At 40.7% G+C, this 27,156-nt stretch overlaps 3 protein-coding genes across 6 annotated transcripts; 2 read left to right on the top strand and 1 right to left on the bottom strand.

Moving 5' to 3' along the window:
- Positions 1-2,809: 2,809 nt before the first annotated feature.
- Positions 2,810-10,392, top strand: LOC115591094 (zinc finger protein 420-like). Its single transcript, XM_030432742.1, has 2 exons — positions 2,810-3,043; positions 5,001-10,392. Exon 2 carries the CDS (start codon positions 5,145-5,147, stop codon positions 8,268-8,270), a length of 3,126 nt encoding a protein of 1,041 aa, XP_030288602.1. The 5' UTR covers positions 2,810-3,043; positions 5,001-5,144; the 3' UTR covers positions 8,271-10,392.
- A 1,101-nt stretch (positions 10,393-11,493) lies between these two features.
- gpank1 (G patch domain and ankyrin repeats 1) lies at positions 11,494-15,912 on the top strand. Its single transcript, XM_030412810.1, has 4 exons — positions 11,494-12,548; positions 12,627-12,768; positions 12,856-12,931; positions 14,043-15,912. The coding sequence occupies exons 1-4, from the start codon at positions 12,102-12,104 to the stop codon at positions 14,482-14,484; spliced, it is 1,107 nt and encodes a 368-aa protein (XP_030268670.1). The 5' UTR covers positions 11,494-12,101; the 3' UTR covers positions 14,485-15,912.
- Positions 15,913-16,884: 972 nt separating this feature from the next.
- LOC115579222 (cytochrome P450 3A30-like) lies at positions 16,885-27,005 on the bottom strand. Of its 4 annotated transcripts, XM_030412782.1 has the most exons (15): positions 26,957-27,005; positions 26,398-26,602; positions 25,867-25,960; positions 25,702-25,754; positions 24,968-25,067; positions 23,470-23,583; positions 23,291-23,379; positions 22,708-22,850; positions 20,921-21,048; positions 20,077-20,152; positions 19,793-19,953; positions 19,504-19,571; positions 18,632-18,790; positions 18,221-18,383; positions 16,885-18,111 (listed from the first exon to the last, which is right to left on the bottom strand). In XM_030412782.1, exons 2-15 carry the CDS (start codon positions 26,466-26,468, stop codon positions 18,022-18,024), a joined length of 1,509 nt encoding a protein of 502 aa, XP_030268642.1. In that variant the 5' UTR covers positions 26,469-26,602; positions 26,957-27,005; the 3' UTR covers positions 16,885-18,021. The 4 variants fall into 4 exon arrangements, with proteins under 4 accessions (XP_030268642.1, XP_030268637.1, XP_030268640.1 ...); XM_030412777.1 differs by having other exon boundaries at positions 19,793-20,152; XM_030412780.1 differs by having other exon boundaries at positions 19,793-20,152; positions 26,398-26,665; positions 26,957-26,987.
- Between the last annotated feature and the right edge of the window lie 151 nt (positions 27,006-27,156).

Genomic DNA, 27,156 nt, shown 5'->3' with positions numbered 1-27,156 from the left:
GACAGAAACCCTGAACTGTGTCAGTCCACAGTCCTCAGCAGGCCTGTCAGCACAGTGTGGGTCTTTTCTTAAAGAAGTCGAAGGAGGAAAGGAGCAGTTTCATCAGCTGTCTATTAATTATTATCATTGAGTGTTTCATACTTCGCCATGAATAAAGTTCAATCAAGGACACTGATGCCAGCAAGTTCAGCTGCTCAACAGTTATGTAAGAGATAAACGTGATGTCGTGTGTTATGATACGAGCCAAAATACACATATTTTCTCATTTAGCCCTGATGTTATGCAGCACAGCATGCACATACTTAAGGTTTTAAATATAATTTTGTTTGTGGTGTTTTCAACATTTTGCTCAACAATTCAACAGTATATTTGTCTTTTGAGAATCCGTTCACTTAAAGGATAACTCCACCAAATCTAAATCTATGTGGTTGAACCAGAAATACCAGAAATACCTTATTTGTCAGAAGGTTTTGCTGTTATTATCAGCAGATATTGGCATATCATATATATATATTGGTATCAGTGTATGGTAAGATGCTTCTGGTAATCAGTGAAGTTTACTGTTTCACTGCACTGATGTCATTTCAGACAATAAAGTTTATTATTAAGGGTTACATGTCAGTGACACAGGCGTTTGATAACCACATTTTAGGGATCATTGAAAAAAATTGTGTCTATCGGCCAAAATATCAATACTGTAATATTTGCTCCCTAATATCGATCTGCCACAACACTTGCATATCGGTCGGGCTCTAATTGATTGTGATTTGGCTGACTGGACCCTTTAAAGGTTCTTTATGTAACAGTTTGTAACGATATATATTATTCTCTTTTCATTTATTGTCCATATTAGACATGAAAAATTAGACCCTCTCGTCTATTTTGATAAGTCTGTGGACAATTTGATTAAGTAGTGTAAAGCTGCTGGACCGCGGATTTCTTTTATTGTTTTTAACTAACCACTAAGTTAAATGCATAAGTTGGATAATGACGTTTTAAAACAAGTCCCCATCTACATCAGTTGCTCAGGAGAGCTGTTTTGCTGCGAAGCTCCAGAAACGTTTCTTGGACCATCAGCATGAGGGTGAGTCGATCAAGACTGAATTTAAATTGTTTGTGTGAACTTATCCTTTAACGCTTTATATGTGGTTCAGGTCTCACACTCATCAGCTGGGCTCAGCTCAATGACACTAATGGAAGTCATCGCTGCAGCTGTAGTTAAATGTTGCGTAATGCGAATGATCCTCGTTACACCACCAACACAGCAGCGCGACATGTTGCTGAAACAACGACATTCATCCTCCTCACGCCGCGATGATGATGATGAGGGAACTTTTTGGAGCCCCGTTCGTGCACACATCAACCAGTCGCTTCACAATAATGAACCTATTAAATACCATGCATTATTTCACAGCCCATTAAACTGCCCAGTAGTGCATATGAACACTTCCTCAAGCAGCAGCAAAATGTAAATGTTCACAACATAATGCATTAGTAATGATAATCCAGCAATGTAATATGCTGCGTAATGACCTAAAGAGTGCCTTCGATACTTTGCTGGTAAATCATTTACTTGAGTTCTATATGTAATAGAGTATTTTAACACTATTAAAGCTTTTACTATACTGGCATCAGACAAGTTTTTCTTGTTTTAAAAAGGAACCAAAGAGCACAGATATTGTGTTAAAATATTAATTTGGTTGAAATCCCCCATATGACCAGCACTTGAGATAAATTAGTGAAGAATATGATGTTAAAAGTACCGAAGTATTAAAAGTAATTTTCTGGCAATGAATGAATTAAGTATCAAAGTACAAGTCAAAGTAAATTATACACATTTTTCTTGTATGTATATGCAAATAAACTAAATTAATTAAAAAATGCTCTACTTTGATGCAGCAAGCAATCTGCAAAGTAACAAGTAACTATAACAGAAAATGTATTTGAATAAAAAGTACATGTTTGCCTCCAAAGTGTATTAGAGTGTAGGAATAAAGTAAAGTTCAAGTACCTTCAAATTGTACTTAAATACAGTAATTGAGTAAATGTACTGTAATAAAACCAGTGATGTAATCAGGTGCTTGTGTCCTGTACGCAGGTACAATGTGGACGTGCATATACTTCACTTTAAGATACACTATTGGAGCTGTGGCTTGGGGCGTAGAGCCAGCGTCTTATTAATGCAAGGTTGCTGGTTCGATTCCCCTGGTCTGCATGTCAAAGTGTTCTTGGGCAGGACACTGAACTCCAAACTGCTGCTGATGTGCTGGTCGGCACTTTGCACAGCAGCCACACCCATCGATGATTGAATGTATGTATGAATTACTATAAATCTCTTTGGACAAAAGCGTCTGCTAAATGCCCTACAACAAATACAATGTGTATGTACTTTACTATTTTAATTTTATTACTTTATACTTTTACTATGTCTCAGAGGCAAATGTCATTAAAACGCAATGTATTTGACAGGTGTAGTTACTTTTGACCTGTTAAAGTATTCAAGTATTTAAAATTAGGAATACCTCGACCAGTTACAACAATTAAATGCTGTTAACATGTTAATGGATCAGTAATAATGATACAATAATGTGCAATAGCCTAATTAATAATGGGCATTTTTACCTCTGAGATACATGATGCTGTTAATACTTCTGTACTTTTATTCGTGTATACATTTCCATGCAGTACTTGTGCTTGTAATGGAGTACATTTGGATTATTGTGGTTTTTTCCCCGTCCCTGAACGCAGCTGCGGCTCATGCGCCTCCCCGCCGGCAGGGGGCGCTGCGGGGCGGCGCGTCAGACTCAGAGGAGCCGCTGAGCGGACCGGAAGAAGGACAGTCAGCATGGCGGATATATTTTTCACTTCATGCTTTGCTTTTCATTGTTTTGGTGCGATGGCGTAACATTACCTGTCACAGATGTGACGCGGCGGGCTGTCTCTTCAGATGCTAGCTGTTAGCACGGCACGGCTCGGAGCTCGAAGCGGTTTATCTGCCTGTCTGTCTGCACACACGTCGTGACTTGTGACCCAGTTTGGTTCGGTGAGTTCTCGTCGCCTCTGTATGAAAACACTGTGGCAGCAGCAGCACAAAGCACAACGACAACACTGTTGGTCCTGAAACATCTTCTTCTCCTCCTCCTGCGGGTTTCCGGGGTGCCGCCAGTCCCGCACCGTCGCGTGCACCTGAGACCGTGCGGGGGGGCTTTGACTTTTGACTTCTGACTCTTCAGACTCCTTCGGTTGTGTTGATGTCTTTGTTTTTGTTGATTGGAGCATCACTAGAAACATTTGAGAGGTTGTGCTTCGTCATATTTTCTATTATCAGACGAGAGTATGATCCTGAATCTCCCTCCAGTCCTCGAGCCTGCAGGCTGCTCCTCGTGTGTGTTTGTGGTTCCAGGTGCGGGTAAAATGATTTGAGGGGCAGTGGGGGCCCAGCCAGGGGGCCAAGCCTGGACCTCAGCACAGGGCATCCTATCCAAACCTTTGCCCTTAAAAGTAGGGATGGTTTTGAAACCCAAGTGGGGGCCTGAGGGTCCTCTGCACAAAAAATAATTTGACTTCCAGAAACAACTGGCTGCTCACACACACAGTGCGTTTACATGACACTCGAGAAAACCGTATTACTGGGTTTTAAGATGCATGCACCTTAGTCTAGATCATTTAATTGATAGTTGCGTTACTCGTGCCTGTATACGTTCCGTCAGATCGGATCGGATTTTGCGTTCTGCGCAGGCTCTGGATTTTTTTCCCGAGGCCGTGAGCTGGAAGTAGAAGGACAGCAGTCGCGGTGTCTCTCTTCTGAAATAACCACGAGCAAGAGCGCCATTGTGCATCTAGTTTGTGTAATTATCATGTACACCATATACGAAATGTACTCCGGGGTATGAACATGCTCCGGCCAATAATCAGATTTTCTCACCGGCATGTATACTCGGGACCAAGGTGCAGTTTGTCTGATTGAGTAAGCATAGTCGACCTATGGCTGTAATCCGACTTACGCTGTGCATGTAACGTTTACTGACAGATTCTGCGATCCAGCCACAACGATGGCACGCCTTTTCGCCGCCTTTGTTTTGTTTTACGGCTGAACCAAGCAGCCGCCCACCACAGTGTGTCAGTGACGGGGGCTCTGAATCATTATATCAGTGTATCATGTGTTGTATCACACAGTAAATGCGATCATAGTGAAATGCGGCGGTTAAAACCTGTTGACACATTAATGCGGAGCTTCGTGTAGCTCATGGTAGCCACACAGTGATTTTACAGACATGTTATTGCTCTTTATAGTGTGGCAGGGACGGGGCTAGAAACACGAGGCCCCCTGCCCACAGCTCAACCCCTCGCTGTGAAACAATAAACATCTGTTATCCCTGACCAGCGTTGGGCCCCCTGAAGGCCCTGAACCCCCTTAAAAGGGGCCCCAGTCACTAAAGACTCAGCTGCACAAAAATGCAGTGGTGGAGGGAGTTGTCTTACCTTCTATTACGATCTTAAAACTGTACTACACATACTTTACATGTTAAAGTAAATGTATTGTTCATCCTTTTTGGAAAACATTTCTTCAGTTGTTTTCAGGAGCTTTGTCCAGTTTCACAAGGAATATTGAGTAATCATAGTTTGCGCTTGCAGACTGAAAACATGAGACTGGACAGATGGAGTTTGAGGGTCTTAAAAAAGAGATGCTGTTGAGTTGCATTGTGGGAAGTGTAGGAGCCATTGTTTTATTGGAGTTTGACTGAAACTGAAAGTCAGGATATCAGGATCAGTACCATGACTGTTCTTCTTTCAGTGTATATTGCAAAACCCTGTTTTATGCAAGTACATTTGGAGATTGCACTAATTCTCAAATACTCGCAAAGCAGACATTATTACCTTCATTAAGGTCCCTGGGCTGTTTGTTATGGTTTTAGATAGGTGGTATTTAATTGCATCATAGGAAAATTCCATAGAAAGGAACTGAGCCTGACACTAACTTGTGTTTGTTTTTTTCACAGTTTTCCCAGGCTGGCCTGAGTGAGGTGAAGCGTCAGGAGCCTGAACACGGACTGAAGAGGATCTCATCTTAACTCGGCGACTCTTACTTGAGTCAGAGAAGAAATAAAATCGGCCCCAGTGAACAAAAAACCATCAAACTAAGAATGGGTGAAGTGACTGTCGAAGTAGATGAGGAGGTGATGAAACCGGACGTCTCAATGGACCCACTCCCAGAACCACTCCTGATCATCCTGTCCCCACCTCCACCTTTCTTACCTGTCCCTGGTGAACCGACCATGTTTTGGCATAAATGGCTGAAAGCCTTTGAACACTACCTTGAAGCGCTCGGTGAAAACGAGCTCATCGACTCCAGTAAGTGTGTGCTCTTACAGAACTGCCTCGGCCCTGAGGGCCAGCGTATCTTCACGGAACTGATCCAGAATGAAACCACATACGCAGCAGCCATCTCAACGCTGACGGTTTACTTCACCTCTGATCACACCTCCCAGATGCACCGTCTTAAGTTTCACCAGAGGGTTCAGATGCCCGGAGAGACTGTAGATCAGTTTGTGTCTGCTTTAGACAAATTGCTTAGGCCGTGCAACTATGGAGACTTACAAGACAAACTTATTCTGGAGCAGCTGATTGAGACAACAAACTGTCCTCAACTTAAAGAGAGGCTGCTGCTGGAAGGGGAAACTCTGACGTTGGAGAAGGCATCAGTGATCGGTAAAGAGATTGAGTCTGTTTTAAACGAATCTGAGCTGTTTGGTGTTCACGAGGTCAGTGTGGACATCGGGGAGGATGACCCTCCCGTTCAAAAGAGGAAGGGAGGACGGCCGCGGCGTGGGGAGGGCAGGGCGAAAAACAAAACAAAACCAGCCCCGACTAAAACCTCAACAAAATCATCTCGATACAAAGATAATTACTATTACTCCAGTGATAAACTGTATCACAGTGATGAAGATGAAGAGAAGCCTGAGAGCGCTGATAAGACTCATCTAGCTTTTGATGAATCCAGCATCAAGACAGAAAATGATGACGATTGGGCCTTATCATCATCATCACAGAAGGTGGAAGAGGAAGACCTCGACCGAGCCAATGATTGTGATGACGATCAGGATGAAGACGAAGATGAAGATGAAGACTTCATTCCTAAAGTAAAAGGTCCCTACTGTCCCATCTGTACGGGCAGACGCTTCAGGGATGCAAACAAGCTGGCGAGACACATGAGGACTCACACAAAGGAGAAACCTTTCAGCTGCCCCGCCTGTGCCGTCACCTTCAGTCAGTCCTATCACATGACCCGACACCTGAGGAACCAGCACGGCGCGGGCCCTCACGTCTGCTCCACATGTGGGGAAAGTTTAGCTAGCCTTGCAGAGCTGAAAAGTCACAGGAGGACCCACTCGCCGCAAGCTCTGTCATGTCCCCACTGTCAGGAAAAATTCACGAACAATAATGCGTTACTGAGCCATATCGTGTCACATGGCATGGACCAGTCTACCCAGACAGAGGGACAGAGTCCTCAGCAGAGTAATCAAGTAAAAAAGAAAGAAAGAAATGAATCGTCTGACAAGGACAATCAAGAGAGTGATGACAGCGATAATGCTGCTGAGAATGATGCCGACTCTGGTGATAGCGACGCTCAGGAGAAAGAATTTGAAGTCAGTGTTAAGGCCGAGGATAAGGACACGGATCAAGCCAAATCTCAAGACGGAGGCAGTCAGAAAGAAAAAGTCGCCTCTAGGACTAAAAAAGGCCATTTCTGTCCAATCTGTGTCGGCAGGCGCTTCAGAGGGCCGAACAAGCTCGCCAGACACATGAGGACGCACACGAAGGAGAAACCGTTCAGCTGTCCGGTCTGCGCCATGACCTTCAGCCAGTCCTACCACATGACCCGACACCTGAGGAACCAGCACGACCTGGGCCAGTACATCTGCGATAAATGCGGGAAGAGTTTAGGTAGCTGGCTGGAACTGAAAGCACACAAGAAGACTCATGCAGTGGACGGCCTCACTTGTCTCGCCTGCGATAAACAGTTCAAGGCGAAGGCTGCGCTTGTGAGCCATCTTAAACTACACAAGAAGGTGCAGTCCAGCAGCCCTCGGAGCCTCGTCTGCGGCGATTGCGGCAAAGTGTTTGGTCGATTATACCATTTGAAAAGACACATAGTGACCCATCGCAAAGGATCCAACAGCGAGAGCTACACGTGCCCTGATTGTCAGAAGAACTTTGCCTTCCCAGAAGACCTCAACAAACACCTGGAGATTCACGTTAAAGAAAACAATGGTACTTGTCCGAAATGTAACGAAACCTTTGGTAGCCCTGAAGAACTGGAGGCCCACATGGGGGTTCACGAGAAGTCTTACACCTGCAGCACCTGCGGGAAGAAGTTTAAAGTCGAGTATGCGCTGAAGAAGCATGAGCAGAGCCACCAAGATGAGCAGTATTATTGTTCCCTGTGCCGCAAGCGATTCATCAAGCTGTCCCACTACAAGAGGCACTTAATGGTCCACGACAGACGGGAATCCAAATGTCCACACTGTGACAGCGTCTTTCTGCAGTTAACAGCTTTGAAGTACCACCTGCGGACTCATACGGAAGAGAGACCGTACCAGTGCACCTGTTGCATCGAGACGTTTGAGGAGAAGGAAGATCTAGAGCAACACTGCCTCAAACACAGGAAATTCAAGAAGGAGAGGCCATACTCGTGCACACGGTGCGATTCTGCCTTCTGCACACTGATTGAGCTGACGGATCACATGAGCTCACACGAGGGGGAGCAGCCGATGAACTGCCCCGTCTGCGGCAAGACTTTCCTGAACAAGAACAAGCTGGAGAAGCACCTCAGCATCCACACGGGGGAGAGACCTCACCTCTGCTCCGTCTGCGGCAACGGCTTCCCCTCAGCCGCCAGCCTCAAGTTACACATCAACATCCACACCGGGGAGAAACCCTTCCAGTGTACCCAGTGCAGCAAGAGCTTCAGGTCGGTCAGCGGGCTGCGGCTGCACAGCAGGCAGCACATGGAGGTGCGGCCGACCTACAAGTGTCCCGAGTGCGGCAGAACTTACGGTCGCATGACGGAGCTGAAGATGCACCAGCGCTATCACACGGGGGACAAACCGTACGCGTGCACCTGCTGCAGCAAACGCTTCATCAGCAAAGACAAACTGAACGTTCACATGAGGATACACACTGGGGAGAGGCCGTACGCCTGCCCCCACTGCGGACAGACGTTTACTCAGACTGGGGACAGAAACCGACACATCAGTAAATACCACTAGTTAGATACTGTTGTAACAAAACTCCGGTGAGGCTTTGGTTGTTTGTTTGTTTGTTTTATTTTGAATGACAGTACCAGTGGCTTTGCATGTTTGTAGGGGCAGGTAGCATCAAGAATCAAGGCTCACATTTTTCTTATAACGCTTGAGAAAGAATAAGAAACCAACCGAGATGAGATGGAAGCTAATTTGAGCAGACTCGGGCTAACGTGAACACTCCACTGTCATAAATTATGAGGTTGTCTGACTTTCGGAGAATACAGATTTTCTCTGCTGTAGAAAAAAAACAAAACAAAACAGCAAATGTAAGGCCTTCAATCAATCAACCAATGTTCAATCAATAACCCTCTGACACAGTACATCAAATATGAATCATTTCAAGTTTTATAAGGACTATTTATCACTAGGGCTGGGCGTCATTTATTAACGAGTACTTGTCAGTACCTTAACATGTATTTCTACAGAAACCAAACTTTCCAAATGTCTAAACTCGGGCAGTCTGAGGCGCTGTCCACACATACTCTGGTATTTTATCAAAACACGGCTTTTTCTAGGTGTTTTGGCCTTCACACACACGTAAATTACTTTTTTTGAAAAGTTGAAAAGTGACCTTATGGAGAGTTTCCCATGTTGGAAAAACCATTGTCATCACATGTGAGAAATCTTTGGAAAAACCCACTAATAACCCACACATTATTTGCTAATGTGTTGTGATTTTGTGGAGTATTTGAGTTTGTACATTCGTATATATTCAAGAGAAACAAACAAACATTGAAATACAAAAATGGAAAAGAGACGTAAAACTGGCTGCTGACATATAACGCTTCATTAAAATAAAGGAGGATTATGTGATATAGTATACAGTATCAGATCTGCTTCCTGTTTACAACGACGTGTACAGAAACGGTCATTAAACGTGTGTTCAGTTGTGTTCGTATGGACAGAATAGTTCTGGAGTGGTCCTTGTCAGTGGAAAAGTATTCATTTTAAAGCGGTTTCCTAAATACCCATGTACGTGTGGACTAAAAGAAGTTTGCAGCAATAAAATAGCCCTAAAACTGACAAACTGTCCGAACGTACGCTGTCAGTGTGTGACGGTTTGAGTCGCCTGGTGCTACAAACACATTTCAGTTGGCACCGTTAGGTCGGATCGGACTGGGGTTTCTATTTTTCTGCTCACTGTGGAAATGATGTGCGTGTTACAGATAAGATCATTCTGTGTGTTTCTCAAACTATTATTCAACGATCTGGTTTGATCTACTGCTTTGGGCAAAAAATCACATTTGAACAGATCACGAGCGGAGTCCTTATGTTTATATTTGGATTATGGATTGAACTTTTAAGGTCTGAATTCAAACACTAGTAACCAGGAAACTACCGAGTTCAGATGTCTTCATGTTTGCTGGGCTGGATTTTCAGAGAACATTCTCATCAATGCTGTGTTTTCTGTTGGTGTACCTTTTTGTTTACAGGATAGTCGGCTAAAACATGCAAAACCATTGATTCCTCTGCGCAGTATAATCCTTCACTGTTGCCATCCAAACTGTTTGTCACTGTTAGGCTGCTCCCTGCAAGCTTCCTACCTGGACAATTACCGCTTAATACAAAATCTCTGCATGAGGCTTCAGGTCCCTGGAAGTCGACCCACTGTGCCACTTATTCAGACACCGTGACTTGCCAACAAACTGACACAAGTGACCTGCATGTAAATGAACATCCAAAGCTTTTATGTTCCACAGTTTGCCTTGTAGATCAAAAACTGGATATAATCCGATCACTCAACTGACACTAAAGATTTCAGAGAAACTGCTTCAGTATTTTTGTCGTCCTCTTCCTCGCCACCGTGCGTGTCGCCATGATATTATCTGTGCTTCGTTTCACTATTTGTAATCTTTTTGTTTATGCTTCTCTGTAACCAAGCTTTTTGTAACTGTTTAGAAAAAAGTGCCATAAAAAATAAAACTATTATTCACTCTGCCAGCACATTTAACGTTACCGAGCAGAATGTGCTAAAGGGAAACATGTACGCTGCATCCTTTTATTCACAATCCGTCCACTAAGAAACTATTTGGTGTAAATTATATCAATTTATTGACTGTGTCTCCATATAAACTGCATATTCATACCTGTTAAGTGTGTTTTATCAGTGTTAGCAGCTCAGAGATGTCTGTGCAGTTGAGCGCTTTGATGCTAAATGGTCTTTTTTTTATCGATATGTTGTAACTCAAAGGGGCTGCAGGATGAAATTCAGCGAAAAAAGCTTAATTGGCAACAGTCTTTAAGATCATTTATTGCCTAAACGTGCTATTGGATACAGCAAATGTGTACATTCTCATTAAGGAATAAATATTGTTGATTTTAGCCCTGTAAACATTTGCACATATGGAAAACAGTAGAAAAAAAGGTAAACAGAGAGAGAGGTCTCACGGGTCTTTCCACTCAGTTCTTGCATGCTAAAAATGCCCCAAATATAATATCTGAATCTGAATCAGAATTCCTTTATTTGTACCGCAAATGTGGACATTTCTTTGTCGCAGCAGCCAAAGGACAATAATATTGCAATAAACAATAAAAACAGTCAAAAATATACAATATCATGAAAAGGTAAGAAACAGAAATAGACTCATATACACTGTATATACCTAATATTGTACACCATGAACAGTGTAATTGTAAGCAGTGTGGTGGTGTGTTGTTAATGATTAATAAATAAGGGTAAGAAATATTGTCCAGTTAGTGTGAAAAAAGAGAAAAAAATTAAGTGTAGAAGTCAGGGCATATAACTATAAGTAGATAAAGTAAAACATGTTAAACAACATATATATACATATATTAATTAATATATATATATATATATATATATATATATATATATATATATATATATATACACACACACACACACACACATATAATAATGATAAAGGGAAAACAGCTAAAATTAACAATGAATCAATAAGGTAGCAGGCAGCAAAAGTTTGCCCACATGAGGGCGCCATGGAGACAGAAAACTGAAATGTGCAAAGATTATCCTCCTAAAATATGAGTAATAGTGCAGGAAATTATATATATATAGTTCAAAACTATATTCATGCAAAATAAACAACAATACTGATGAACAACAGACACACCTGGTCTGAATAGGGACATGATATGTGAGCAGCAGTGGTGCTGTAGTGGAGCATCCTGTCCGGCAGGTGGCAGCACTCACTGTTAGTGACGCAGCTGAGCGACTGTTTACAAACAGGAAAGAAGAAGCGAACGTTAGCCGGAAGCAGCCTCGTATGCTCGTATTATCAAAGAAATAATTCACTTCTACCTCTAGTTTACGTTGTTATCTGTGTAACCGTTTGAGGCGCCTTGGGTAAAGTTACTGGTTTATCTTAAATCCATTCGTTGATCTTAAATGAACAGGCTTATACGTATCTAAAAGCTAATGCTGATGCTAACCTAAGCTAAAGCTCGGTAGCTCTGCTAACCTAGCTCACTCGGAGCTAGCTTATTTGGCAGGCTGTGTCAGCTATTGTCTTATTTATCTAGTCACATTTACTCACTTGATTTGTATTTGGTTAAATACAGTGTGAGGAAGGACAATAAACCACTTGCCCTACTACATACCAAGACTAGCAAGCGACGGTGGCTTGCTGCTAGCTTATTAGCTCCCCTTAATACCAGACTGTATATGTATACAGTAAAAAAGTATTGGCTTTGAGCTTGACACCATGTTGCGATAACAGGAACATTTACAGCTTTGTCTGTTCTCAGACTGACTTGTTGTAACCGGGAGCTGGTTAAAATTTCAACCTGGCATAATTGAAGTTGGAGTCATTCCTTATGGCAGCTCTTGGCTTTACTCCTGCCAGCGGGCAGGATGTTTTCAGCATTGAAACAACTGAACAGCCCAGCTCTACAACAAGCTGTGTGATTAGTGGGAAAGAGGCCAGGCAGTTCTATGAAAATTTAATGAAAGATGATAGAGGGCAAGAGGCATCAAGGAGTACAGTTGGCAAGAGAGATCATGGCAGAAAGCAGCAGAGTAATAGAGAGTCTAATAGAAGAGCGAGGAGGAGAGCCAGGGCTGCAGAGGTCCAGCAGGGTCAAACTGAGTCTGCTGTGCAAAGAGGGATAACTGGTGATGGTGAAGGTGACCACAGACGAGAGACGAGCAACTCAGAAAGGTCCACAGAGCTCCTGGGGCTCAGGCTGCTGCGCTGTGCCCATGGGGGGGACATCTCTGGCCTCAAAGACCTGCTCTCAAAAGGGGTCGACATCAACTTCCAGGTACAGGACTTACTGCTCAGTGGGTTATGGAAATATTTCATTTTTATTTGTTTTAACTCCTGCTGGTATTCCCTCAAGGACACCTACTTCTGGACGGCCATGATGTGTGCAAGCTGGTCAGGACAAAGAGCCGCGGTGAGGCTGCTGCTGCAGCATGGGGCAGCCTGGGTCGGAGTGGTTGATACACAGGGCAGGGATGCCAGAGACTTGGCACTGGAAGGTATATCCACGCAGCTCTTGGCTCTAAATAACTATGTTTGTGTGTACGGTGAATTTGAACTCATCCATAGCTATTCTTTCCCTCCAGCTGGCCATAATGATGTATTTGAGGAGTTTGAGAGCTATGGGAGATGTACAGAGACAGAGACACCATCTGATAACAGGTAAGCACACTCTGTTGCATACAGTGTAAAATTTCAAACCCCCCCAAACCATCCAGCAAAATGATTGTGATTACAATCAAGTGAAGAGAAGTCGACAAACAATAGATTGACCTGAAGTATCGTGAAAATGAATGAGTAACAAGAAACTGGTTTCAGATATGTCAGAAACGATGAGTCACTGATGGTGAAATAACATTAAAGGCTTTGCATGAATTCACAGGTGTTTTCACTTAATCTGGTTGATTACACTGTGCTCAGGTTGGTAGTGGGTGGAGCTATGCTGAGGGTAACATAAGGTCAGTGGGTGATGTAACCGGTAAGCCTCGTTCAGACCAAAGACTGACGGCAAGACGAGTTGAAACTTGCAACTGCTTGCTGTGTTCAACGTCCAAACACCTTCCAGTTTATTGCAGTGCCGCCTACCAAGATAGTGTTTAATCTGCATAACAGCAACTCTCTCGACTTTAAAGGCCGACTTTTCATGCTTTTTTTTGTAGCTGGATTAGGGTTATATGGCTAAAAAGTCCATCACCGTAGACAAAACGTTAACAACAATGAAAAACGCGGAAATAAAAACATGGCAATAAATAAAAATTAGTATTGAGTGAACTGTGTATCAGTCCGGCTCTGGTAGGACAGTTAATGGTGTGACGTAAAGTGCATTTTCCAAAAGTCAACCCTTTTCTATAAATGATAACTTGAAGCCTGTCTTAACAGTAATCAGGTGCCGTTACATACACTGAAATATTTTTTTCTTGATGTAATCATTCCTCCTGGTCATACAGAAAGTTTGAATACCCCATCCTAATGCAGCATGATTGGGTATCTAATCTACAGTTATATTACAGCTGTTATTAGGCCTTAGCAGTCTGAGTTGCACCCTTTCACTGCAGCAGTAAAACGTTGTCCAGAGGAACACAGATAGCAAATTTAATTCTAAAAAACAGAAGACCCAAACTCAGTTCTCATGTAGGCTCTGGATAAACTTAATACGTTACATTTCTGAACAAAAGGAGAGCTTAGATTGAGTTTTAAGACGGTCAAGATTGTGAACCTGTTCCTTTTTAATTATTCTCCGCTCACTAATATCTCATCTTCCCTTTGTCCCCAGTGCCGCCCAGCCTCAGTGGTGTGATGTGTGTCGGACCGAGTACAGCGGCAGCCTGTCGGCACATTTCTCCTCCACTCTGCATCAGTTCAGTTTGCAGCGTCCTGCACCGGCACCCTACTACTGCCTCCCTCCCTCCAGCAACAGCTTTAAGATGATGGTTCGTTGTGGCTGGACACCAGGGACGGGGCTGGGCCCAGAGGGTGAGGGTACTAAACGGCCAGTGCCAACTGTGCTGAAGAGAGATCAGCAAGGCCTTGGGTATGGACAGATGAAAAGAGCCAAAGTTACTCACTTCCAGGCCAGAGATCGTGACGCAGTGAAAATACGACCAAAAGAGAAAGAGGTGATGGGAGGAAAAGGACTGAAAAGGGCGGAAAGTAGGAGAAAAGAGCAGCAAGATAAGAACTGGGAAAGAGATTTCCGTGCCTCTTTTTATCTTTGACACCTGCACAGAGGGACTTTAGTACACGCCCTCTCTCCCAGACTCATCTAAAAGAACTCTAAATCATTAAAGAGATGCATCACAACGTTACGTTGTTTCTGTTTTGTTTTATTGTGTTGTATTCAGAAAAATACATGCACACAGCTTTAGGTCTTACACCTCCTCTTGATCTTTCTTTTTATCCACACAGAGTGAGCAGACAGAAAAACAAGGAGGACGAGGGGGGAGATCAGTTTTCTCAAGGAACTAAAGGGGCTCTGTGGAACTTCTTTGTTGTGCTAGAAGCTGGATGTTTGACTCCATTTCTAAACTGTTGTTAGTTAATGTTGCTTTCTGTAAGCAGCGAGAGACACTGTGATGAGGCACACGAGAATGTGTGTGAAGTCACATCTTTTTGGCCGTCACAGAAGATCCAACCCGAGTCCTTCACAAAAGAATCCACAGTCCAACAGAATTAAACAACTTAAACTAATCATTCAGTCTTTTATTGGCAACTAAGAGTGACAGGGAAGGTCTCAGTTTTCATGTCAGGTTTCCAATCCGCTCACATTTGGCCAGTAAAAATAGTGATTAATACAGGTAAATTGATACAAATTGTTACATAGAGTCCCTTTAAAGTGATATATGAAGGATTGCCATCGTATAAGAATGTAACATGGGGTTTTTCTTTGGCGTATCAGTAAGCCACTGAGCTGTAGATGTTGGCTTCACTTGAATTTTAGTGTCTCGCTATTAATGACTAAATGCTGTTCTGTCCAATTTCATAGCAGTGCCAGTGTGAATATCAGCTTTTCCTTTAAACATTGCAGAGGTGTAAAGAAGTTCGTCCAGTTACTCTGCAGCCTCAGTCGTAAGAAAAGCATCTGACTTGATTTCAGTATGCAATTTCTGACGCTGGTCATATGTTATTAATTGGTAGCTGATAGCCACTGAAAGCCAAGCAAAGAGAAACACACGAGTAAAAAATAATGAACTCTTTGTTTTTAGACAGTTTAATGCAGGACTGTCACAAACTATATCTGTAAGTTACACATTGAGTCCTAGCATCGATCCTGGTCTTCTTGATGAAGGTTTTAAAGCTGCTGGACGATGTTTTCCAACGGAGCACAATATGAATACCTTTACCCTACCTCAAAGCTGATACTGTGTCCCTTTATGGAAGCACTTGTGTTCCTGCCAGCAGGTTGTATTGACCAGCCTTGATTGATTTTAATCTTCATCATGATTGTGTGACATATTATTTGTGCCACTGACCCACTGAGACCGTTTCAAAAGTGACATGAATGGATTTTGATTTGTTGCTTGAGCCTCACTGATCTAACAAACATCACTGTGTACACAGGTTATGGTTCATGATTCAGGAAAGGACATGTTTTTGATGTCGGAGCTATATTGATATGTTTTATATGGTAATAAAGTATAAAATATTATTGAGACCTAACACCTCTTTATTCACAAGAAAACATTTAAACTATTTCCAGCTGTATGTAGTTATTTCGCTTGATCGGTTGCAACACTGCTGCTATAGTTTGTTCCAGATATTTTGCAGTCTAGACACAACAAATACTCAAACAGTGAACTCTTCCTCAGCAGCATCTTTAGGTGCATTCTCACCTAATTTGACACACCTGCCAACATTTTATGAAAGACAATGAAAGGGCAAAATAAATCAAAGGGTCCCATTAGCGAATCAAATATTGGCAGAGGCTACCAGGGCAAATAAAGTCTGGGAGAAGAGTGCAGAGGGAAGTCGAGGCTGCAGAAATGCAGCAGGGTCGCATTGAGTCATGACGCAGGAAAGGAAGTGTTCTTAATATCAGAAGTGTATTGATGTGTTTCCTATGGTAATAAAGTATAAAAAACAGTTTTAAAATTTACAGTTGTATCAAGTAATTTCAGCTGAGCAACTGCAACACTGCTGCTAAAGTTTGTTCTTTGTGGAGTGGAGACTAAATGCAGCGTTATGCAACCACACAAACAAACAGTGAACTCTCCCTTTGTAACAGCGGCAGGTACCTTCTCACCCACTCTAACACACCTGGATACATGTGACCAGTGAGTCACTTGTTTGTGCATATCAGCCTTATCACTCAGGCTATCACATTTAGACAAGTAACTCTTTCCTCCAGTTATGTGTCAGACAATCAAGATTGTATTTAAGTAAGCACAGCTTGAGCCCTCAGGTCCTCAAAGTTAAACAGTGTTGCTTTGATTTGTTTCCATATGATTGTCGTTAAAGTGCTTTTAAAATTCAAACAGAAGCAAATCAGTAAACTTGTTTAAATATGGATGTGAGCTTGTGTTGAACTGGAGATTACACTGAAACAAAATGTAGAATTATTGCAGTGGTGGACCCTAACTCTCTAGAGATCTGCATTAAAACACAAGCAACACCACCAGTTCATAGTATTTGTTTTATCACAGTTTATTGATTATGCCCACAAGTAACAAGGATACAGTCATTTTAATTCCTTCATTTTGATTAAACAGATTACATATTCATTCATTTTAACAGTGTCTTTGTGTCTTCTGGGGTTAGTTACCTTAAACTAGTCCTAGTTTTGTACTAAATGGTGCAATATGTAAAAATCACAAGAGTAACTGTTAACTGCTGCCAAGTGTACTGTCATGTTATTTAAGTTTTATCTGCTGGTGCTCAGCTGCTCGCCATTGTTGGGGTATTAATTGAGACATTGTTTGTTAATACATCAGAATAATATATTGAATGAATATCATAAAAGCATATTATCTGAGGAAGTTGGACGGTTAAAGTGTTTTTGTAATAATCAAGTTATAAAAATCAACTGAGACAACATTAATTGTTTGTTACTTATTTAATTTCTTTATATAACTGAGTGGAAGTTGTCTTTTAACAGCAACTAGTACGCCACTCATTATTCCTCACCTAATTTGGAAGATAACATCTTTACCCATCACTCACATCGCATCATCATCCAGAAAATGTTATTCATGAGGGTTTTGATTTGTATATAATTGAAAATGAATTCCCTAGATCCTGTTCTGATCCAGCATCCATGGGACATGCTGGAAAAGGTCAGATCCATGAAGGCCGACCTCACAACCCACGAGACTCACAGGAACCTCTGCCAATGCCGTGGTGCCAGACAGCACAGAACATCCCCAGAGGTCCTGTTTACATGCCAAGACGGGTCAGAGCCAAGTCGGATAAACGGTGGGTCCTCCATGAATTGGACTTGGTGTTGGGATGGGTGGTGCATGCCAAGTGGCATCCACATGAATGCAGGGATGGGACCGAAGGTTTCTTTGTAGAACATTGCATTGCAAAGAGATAATCAATGGTATTCACTTCATTAGTTCTTTAAAGGTTGTGTTTTAAGGTTGTGTTCAGTTCTCCAGAAATCAACATGATTCATTGTAATATGATATGAATGAGAACAGACATTAAGATAAGATATAAGATACAGATGAAAAACATTATGTGGTAAACTTGAGGTAGCATTGTCACAAATCTACAGGACAGTTCAACCTTAAGAGACGCATCTCTCTAAGTCCACCCTAGTTGCACTCGACTGAACGTGTCACCAGCTTTAGTTTGATTGGGTTTTTGGGTCCAACAAGGCCTTCAGGATCCATTGTCAAAGGAATCTGGGGAATGAATAAGTTCACTAAATCAGAAACTTTCTCTGAATACAAATGATATAAAACCATTAACGTAGAATTTGTCAACCTGAGTATATAATTCAAATATGTTCACCTCTGTCTCCTCGCAGACTGAGAAGCTGTAGTTCTGTAAAACTTCCACCAAGGCCAGTTTAAGCATCACCAGAGCAAAACGCATCCCTATGCAGTTCCTCGGCCCGAACCCAAATGGCAGATAGGTGTATTGGTTGATGTTCTGCTTGTTCTGCTTACTAAATCTAGAAAAACATACATATCATACATTAATACAAGTAATGCAAATGATTAAAGGATACATTAAAAACAATTACATTATTTCATTTTAGTAACGCTTACACCACTCTCTATTAGAAAATACATTTAATCATTATGAAACATCAAGAGTTGTTAGAGAAACCAGAGATATATATTTATTATCAGAGTTTCTTAAAAGTTGCTCTGGAGACTTAATGCAGATTCATTCTTGACTAACACACATCAACACTACCTGTCAGGTTTGAACTCCTCTGGCTCCGGCCACAGCTCAGGGTCATGGTGCAGAGCGTAGATTGGAATTATCACAAGCATGTTTTTTGGGATTGTAATTCTATTGACCTTGACGGTTTCTTTGGCTACTCGCTCAAGACGAGCAGCTGGAGGGTAGAGCCTGTTGACAAAACAAAAATATGTTTAAAAATACTGAATGTCTTTATCAGACTGAATACTCGACTCACTAACCTATTGTTGGCTGGGTAGGTTCCAAGCCCACGTTTTCAAGTCCCTGCCCTATTTAAATGTTTTAAAAGAAAAAATCAAACATGGACAAATTCACTATCCTCTTCTCTAACAACTCTTCTTCTTCTTGCCAGGGACGGCAACATGTAGGTCTACACTAAAACATCTTGACAGACATTGGATGTACTGTCATGAAATTTCATTAACATTCATGTCCCTGTCAGCATGAATTGTATAACTCCGGAAAACCCTCTAACTTGTTCTTTAGAACTATCATCAGGTCCAATCTTTCATTTGTCTGCTAATTAGATTTATTATTAATTTATTGATGCTATTACGAAGACAAAATCTGTCCAAAGGCAAGTAAGGGCAGGAAGTACAAACAACACCTTTTCACATTTTTATAGCCCATAGACCATTTTTTTACTTCCGACCATTTGTTTACTTCTGACCATTTGTTTGTCTACTTCCTGCTTTAGAACTATAAATTACTTCTTCATGTTCTGTAGTCATGTGATTCAGTGTTGCTTACATTTTATTTATTCTTAAACTTTATTGTATTTACTATGAAAACTTCTTGACCTAACATTACATCGTCAGTCTGGTCTGTTGGGACATCATCTAGCACATGAAAACTGGCATTACCTCAGACACTCACTGACAACACTGTCCAGGTACTCCATCTGCATCAGAGCTTCATATTGGACCGGACCCTGCAGAGTTGACACGATTCACATTGATGAAAACTTAAGTTACATCGAGAGAGTGAAATAGAGAAAATGTTGATGAAGGTTCTCAGTCATCCAGGTCATGGTAAGTCTAAGGGTTGTATCGAAGGAAACTTTTTACACTCCGTGTGGGAGTGTCCTTACAGAGTCGTTAAGGACACGTGTGAGCTCTGAGTCGACTCCTCTACCAAAAACTTGTGCTTTACCTTATTAGGGAAAGTGGAGTCTATCTCCACTTGCAAGCGTTTCATCACTTCAGGGTTTCTCGCCAAACTGTAGGCCAATAAAACGAGGGTGGTGGCGCTCGTCTCATAACCAGCGAACAAGAGCATGGTTGCTTGTGAGATGATCTCATGATCAGTGAGACCTGTTAGGAAGGGCAGGATGCATGAACAGAGAGAAGATTCAGAAGGTGTCAGAACCTTTGGTGTGAATACATGTGAGCATAAATGTGTGCTTTTGTACATATGTGGCATCACTGTGTAATTACCTTTAATTTGCTTTTCATGCTCGGGTCCATTGGCAGCCTGAGTGTTGATCATGTTTTGAAGAATATCTCCTGAGTTCTGAAAACAGGTCAGATAATTTGTATGCATATTTTCACCTGTTCATGTGTGCATTTGTCACGTGGTGTGACAATATACATTATACCATGAGTTGTCAGATATTTGAAGACTAGTAGAGATTTTGTTAAATGTCGTAATTTCAGTGAATTTTTGGAATATTAGCACATTTTTTTGTCTGCTGTAAATGCAATTAAGTCCTTTTATTTGTAAGATTTAGTGTCTGACCTGAGGCTTTGGATCATAGTACATCATCTTTATCAGCAAATGATCTCTACACAGATTATCCTGAACACATTACGGTAGTTTTATCCTTATTTGCTGAAGCTTGAGTTTTTGTAAAGCACATTCTTGACCTCTGTAACAACATTTCCTTGAAGATTAGACATTATCTATTGTCAACGATCATGTGCAACTGTTTCGATGTCAGGGGTATACTTGGAATCAGAATCTTAGGCCAACATAGATGAGACATCCTTAAATAACGCAGAACAGATATTTGAACATCTTAGTATGAGAAGATTTAGTCAACTATCTGTTGATGGTTTCGCAAATGGATTTCGGTAAATTATTCTATGTAGTCATATAGAGTATATATCTATCATGGTATAATCAAACAGAACAGATTTTATTTGTATAGACATTTTTAAACATTGGAGTAACACAAAGTGCTTCACACAATGAGAACAATAAAAACAATACCAGACAGTAAGATTTGTCATACTGCTATTGAATTTTTTGTCCATATTGTGCACACCTAGTTGTGCTCACCTGGTGTGAGCTCCCGTTGCGTTCTGCTCTGACCTTCTCCACTAACCCTTTAAAGAAAGTAGTAGCAGACCTCGAGAAGAAGGAGAATCCCAGCAGCTCCAAGACAGGAAGAAATATGGGAAAACATGCTGACAAGGAAAAAGAGGGTAAAAATTATTATTTAAAGGTCCCGTGTTACGCTCTTCATACTTTAATTAAGGGTGTCTACTAGAAAAAGTTGACATGCTTTAAAGGGATATTCCGGTGTAAATTTAATCCATGACCTAACACACCGTGACACAGAGTAAGACCCCCCCTTGAGAGGTCAAGTTTAAAGACCGCTAGCTTACATAGTTTTACGTATTAAACTTACACCAGAATATCCCTTTAATGTTCAATGGTGCAGAAATGCAGCAGGGTCACATTAATTCAAAACAAAAGAACAAAATCACAAAAATTTGATTTAAACATCATAAAACAATATTACTTATCTAACAAACATTATTGTGAACAGGTTATTGTTCATGATCCAGGAGGAAAGGAAGTGTTCTTAATATCGGAAGTGTATTGGTGTGTTTTATATGGTAATAAGGTATAAAATACAGTTTAAATACTTAATTTCAGCTGAGCAACTGCAACACTGCTGCTAAAGTTTGTCCTTTGTGGAGTGGAGACTAAATGCAGCGTTATGCAACCACACAAACAAACAGTGAACTCTCCCTTTGTAACAGCGCCAGGTACCTTCTCACCCACTCTAACACACCTGGATACATGTGACCAGTGAGTGACTTGTTTGTGCATATCAGCCTTATCACTCAGGCTATCACATTTAGACAAGTACCTCTTTCCTCCAGTTATGTATCAGACATTCAAGATTGTATTTAAGTCAGCATAGCTCAAGCCATCAGGTCCTCAGGCATGGCCCCTTCTGTATTTCAATTCCAACGTCCAAGCTGAGCGGCAGTCATCATTTTTCAGATTCATACTTTTATTAAGGGTGTCTACTAGAAAAAGTTTAAATGGATTAATGTTCAAAAAACACATTATTTCTGTCAAACTCTCCATTCCTGCAGCAGTGAGCAAAGTGAGTAAAGTGTACACATATTTAAATGCACTATATACTCTGGGTTGATGGATTATTGACCTGCTAGATCTTTGTATCCGAGATTCCAGCATCTGAAATATATTTTTTTAAATCCAATTGCTGATAAAATAAACCATACATTTAAAAAAATGTGATACTTTGGCTCTGATGCAGCCTCCGATCTGCAAAGTAAAGGCTAATTTTTGGTTGAACATAAGCTCAAAGCAGAGCTGATGGCGTAACCTACACAAGTGGCCTACACTGTAGTGAGCATTTATGTGTGTGTTGCTGGCGGTGATTGCCAGCTGTACTTTTCCCTTTAAACACACCAACTCCTTTGGCTCACAGCTGTCTCTCTGGGCTAGGGTGAGTGGACAGGCAGAGTGACTGCAGGGAGTTGTGCCTCTCCATTCACATTGAGCTAGAACGACTTGGATTCTGCAAGCTGGCGTTTTTAACCGGGGTGCTCGCAGAGGGGCAGCCTGACTTTTGGATATCCAGCCACTCCGCTCTCTCTAGCCCAGAGACACTCCAGCAGTGGATAGCAGTGACAGAGGAGAAGCTGAAATACGCGTTTCTACATAGCAGACTTATCACAGCCTAAGTTTAACAGATAAGTTTGCCTAATTTATATGGCATCTTGATATGCCTTATAATCAAACAAGTCATAGAAATGTTGCTTCCATAATATGTCACAGATGTCACTTTAGGTCACAGACAGTACCTTGGAAAATGTAAAGCAATATGGGAAATCTGAACAGCTTGGAGGCATTTGTGATGAGGGGACTTGAAGGGTTGCTGGTTGAGTCCATATCCACACTGAATGCACAGCTCGCCATCACATCAATACTATAGGCTCCAAAGAAGCTGGAAAACACATGTTACACAAATTAACGAATCACTGATAAGTGGTTTATTCCTGTGCCGCAAATAGGAGATTCCTTAGTTAGAGACAATGCCAAGGAGCATAAGCTGGATAAGTTATTGAGCGCAGACATTCATGTTTTACATTACATGTTTTACATGTTCTACTGTATTCCTTTTGGTTTTTGAAGATCTGCTTTCTTGCCAACTGATACACTCGTCATCTGTGGCGAAATATAAAAGCAGCACCAGCTTAGCTTCAGTCAGTAGCAGCCCAAAGGCAACAAACTCCACGAACCAACACTTCTAAATCTTACACATGAACATGATTGTTTGTCCGGTGGCCATCTTGGGTGGTGGTCTGTCATTTTAAAATAAAAAAGATAATAATTACTAAGTTTGATTCATCTAATATTAAGAATTTACAGCAAGTTATTACTCACTCTTTCATAGTTATAACTTCTTTATTGTGGGCTTTGGAATGCAGGCAGGTTGTCAGCTTGTGGGAATGATGTTTCATGATGCTAAACATCTTAGGCGAAGGAAAAAGCAAAACATTCACAGAAGTACATAACGTGAAGATGAAATGAGTTACAGAAACTCCGTAAAGTCGATAATTTACCTCTTTTATACGGCCAGAGGTGAAGTTAGGAGAGAGGATGTTACGAAGCCGTCTCCAGTGATCATCCTCAGCGATATTCACAGCATCATAGAGCTCCCCATTCAGGCGGAAGTTCTAAAGGAGCAGAGTGGTCAGCACACTTCTGTTTATGCATGTTTGGGTTCACAATTGTACGCATAAGTGTAACAGCTGCTGTTGGTGGTACCATGGATAAGATAGTTTGCGGCACATTTAATGACATTTAAGTACACAGATAAAGATCATGTGGTTCATCAACATCATTGATTTTTATTATTTGTTGTTTTTTAGTTGTTTTTTTTAAACTTGTCTGTAAATTCCACGAATAGACCAAAACCCATAATCAACTGATCCTACAAACAGGTATTGTCTGTGTAGCGACAGCCTAATAGTTTAGAACAATATCAGCCAGTTTAAGCAATAGATAAGAATTCACATACCAAGAATTCCAACGTTCGGATTAATTGTGTACCTCATAATTATTAGTTTGAACTAGCACTGGCTCTAGAGATGTCGGTGTCTCTGTATGCCAGCTGTTTGCATTGTGGCTCAGTTCTATAAATCAGAACCAACCTTTTCCCGGACAGGTGTTCAGCCCAGAAGGTAAACTGTTTTTGGCCACTGAAGCAGTCTCCTGTTCGTGTTCTGGTTTGGTAATTTCTGTACATTAACTGTCAGAAAGCTGACTGTAGTTGAATGTACACACTGAAGTTTAAGAATTAATGGACTGGCTGTTCAAGCAGAAAGTTTGATTTGTCAGACACGATAAAATGTATCAGCATGTCAGTTGGGTCAATCCATGTTACCGCTTTTATGCCCCTTTTTCAAGGGGTCATGGGGGTTACTGGGGCCAAATCCAGTTAACTCTATGGGCAAAGTCCAGGGTACAACCTGGATGAGTTGCCAGCTCTTCGCAGGACCCTTACTGATGGCAGAGGCTGCCACACAAGGTACCAACTGCACATCAGGAGCAATTTTGGGGTTCAGTATCTTGCTCAATGATACTTCGGAGCCGGGATTCAAACCAGCAACCTTACGAGCTACAGCCGCCCTCTAAATCTAAATGTTAAATGTTAAATCTAAATGTTAAATCTAAATGTAAAATTAAATCTAACTGTTAAATTTAAATACGAATGCTAAATGTTCAATATAAATCTAAATTTAACATTTAGATTTATATTTAACATTTAGATTTAGATTTAATATTTAGATTAAATCTAAATGTTAAATCTAAATGTAAAATTAAATCTAACTATTAAATTTAAATACGAATGCTAAATGTTCAATATAAATCTAAATTTAACATTTAGATTTATATTTAACATTTAGATTTAGATTTAATATTTAGATTAAATCTAAATGTTAAATTTAAATATGAATGCTAAATGTTCAATCCAAATTGAACATTTAGATTTATATTTAACATTTAGATTTATAATTAACATTTAGATTTAGATTGTTAATATGTGTCAGTTCTCACCCGCCGGTTGGTAAAGTAGGTGAAGCACTCCTTCACCAGGATGGTTTTCAACATGTCAGGGTCCATCACAGCTAGCACGGGCTTCTTGAACTCATATCCTCTGGAAATTTACAACAACAAAACATTTTGCCATTTAGTTTAAAACTATGGGGTCAAAACCTGCCAAACAGTTTGGCAAAGCTTAAAATCATGTGGCTTGGTGTTGAACACACATAGCAATAATTATACCTAAAATTTTGACTTTAATCTATATTTATGTGTTTTGATTACATATTCAAATTACAAAAGTTCAATTAAAAGTGTCACATTTATCTTAAGTTCTTATATCATTTTGAGTAAATGTGAATGAATTAATTGACTTAATCTGATTAAAGTAAATTAATGCAGACTTGTACATAAGCCCTACCTGTTTATTCAATTATAACATATAAAGTTAAGGGGAACAATGTAAACATAATGTGCTTCTCGAGTGTTATTATCATTATTATTTTCTCTTCTCTGATGAATCCCACATCTGTATATGTAATTTATACACACTGACTCAACATGATAAAAAACAACAACAACCTTTGCTTTAAATGTAACTCTTTAAATTGGACTTGTGTAGTAGAATTAGATGATTAATTTCTATTGAATTAAAATACTCATAAATGTTTTGAGCATAGGTATTCCTTGAGTGGAGGGTTATTTCTTACAGTGTATTTACACTGCGTTACATGGGAACATTTACTCACCCCCACACTTTCCCATACTTTTGAGCACACTCCTTGTCATCTAAGTAGTAAACCTTGTAACAGAGAATACATTTTCAAATTACATCATTGTATCTTTACCAACACAGTTCATTTTTAACTCATGTGACAGAAATCATGGTCATTTAGCTTTAAAGGTTTACATACAATGTTGTGCCTGCCAACTGTCCCCCAGTACATGATCGGCTTGGGACCCGGGATTCCCAACTTCTCAAATGTCTTGTAAGTCCCTTTGCCATACCTGTTCACAACATTACATCACACCTTTACGGTTACTGTTCTCTTCATTGGTGCAGACATTACATGCCCAAGACCCTTAAAATTATTATTTCCTAATATAACAGTTAAGTAAGCAGTGATACACGCTGTTGGCTGTTTAGGACAAATAAATAAGAAAGGTAAGCACAATAAATAATTCCCTGTGCAGTACTTTTTGAATGGTATGGCGAGCCCCTACGAAGTTTGATTTATGGAGGCATGGTATGGTAAAAAAAAAATTAGAGATAACTTTAGTGTCCTGACATCGGATCTGCACCCCTGGTTAACTTACTATCACCTTTACTGTTACAAATTACTGTTAACTTGAAAGGAAGAAGGTTAATGGTCAGTGCATTACTTTAAGCGACTGATTTCACCTCAAGTACTTTGACTAAAATCAATCGAACATAACACTCTTACATTACAAATATGCCGATAAATGTGATCAGCAGAATCCATGTTTCTAAAGAGAAGAAAGGAAGGTAGTCCATGGCTCTCTGTTGCTCGACCACACCGCTGTGATCTCAGCTCTGCACTGAACGGTCTGCAGGCCCGACTACACTGCGTTGTTTTCTGTGCACAATGACACCGGACGCAGGTGTGGTTTCACACCGAAGCTTTATTCCTGTACAATGGCGACATAAACAATATGGATGTGAGTGAGATAGTCATCATCTCCACAAAATGCCTGAAAAAAATAAATAAATAAAACATTTCCATCCATTTGGCATGTAGGCTATTACATGGAGAACACATTAGCACATGCACACCACACACACACACACCCACACACACACAGGGAGAAATCGTGGCAAAATAACTTTCTCTCTCTTGCTCAAAACGGCTCCCACAGTCACGCTACACGACAGAAAACACCATAAACACATCTCAGAACAGTACTAAATTACCATTCGTTCACTAAATTAGCATTAAAACTCAAAAACAATATAACTTTTCGACCCCGGACTCAAGTGCGTACCTGTCAGGAACAGCGTAGCTCACCGGAGGAGGGAGCATCATACCCGCAGACTTTCAAAATAAAAGCATGGGTTTGTAAAGATGAAGAAAATGAAAAAAATAAAACCACAAAAATGTGAATAATCCATATTTCAAGTAAAAAGAAACTAATACACATCATGTGTTTCATTTTGGTGAAATTAATAATGGTAGAATAAAAAT

The sequence above is a fragment of the Sparus aurata genome, chromosome 1, assembly GCF_900880675.1.
Source record: "Sparus aurata chromosome 1, fSpaAur1.1, whole genome shotgun sequence".
Classification (NCBI taxonomy): Eukaryota; Metazoa; Chordata; class Actinopteri; order Spariformes; family Sparidae; genus Sparus; species Sparus aurata.
Note: the sequence above shows the minus strand (reverse complement) of the source record. Positions and strands in the feature narration are given on the sequence as shown.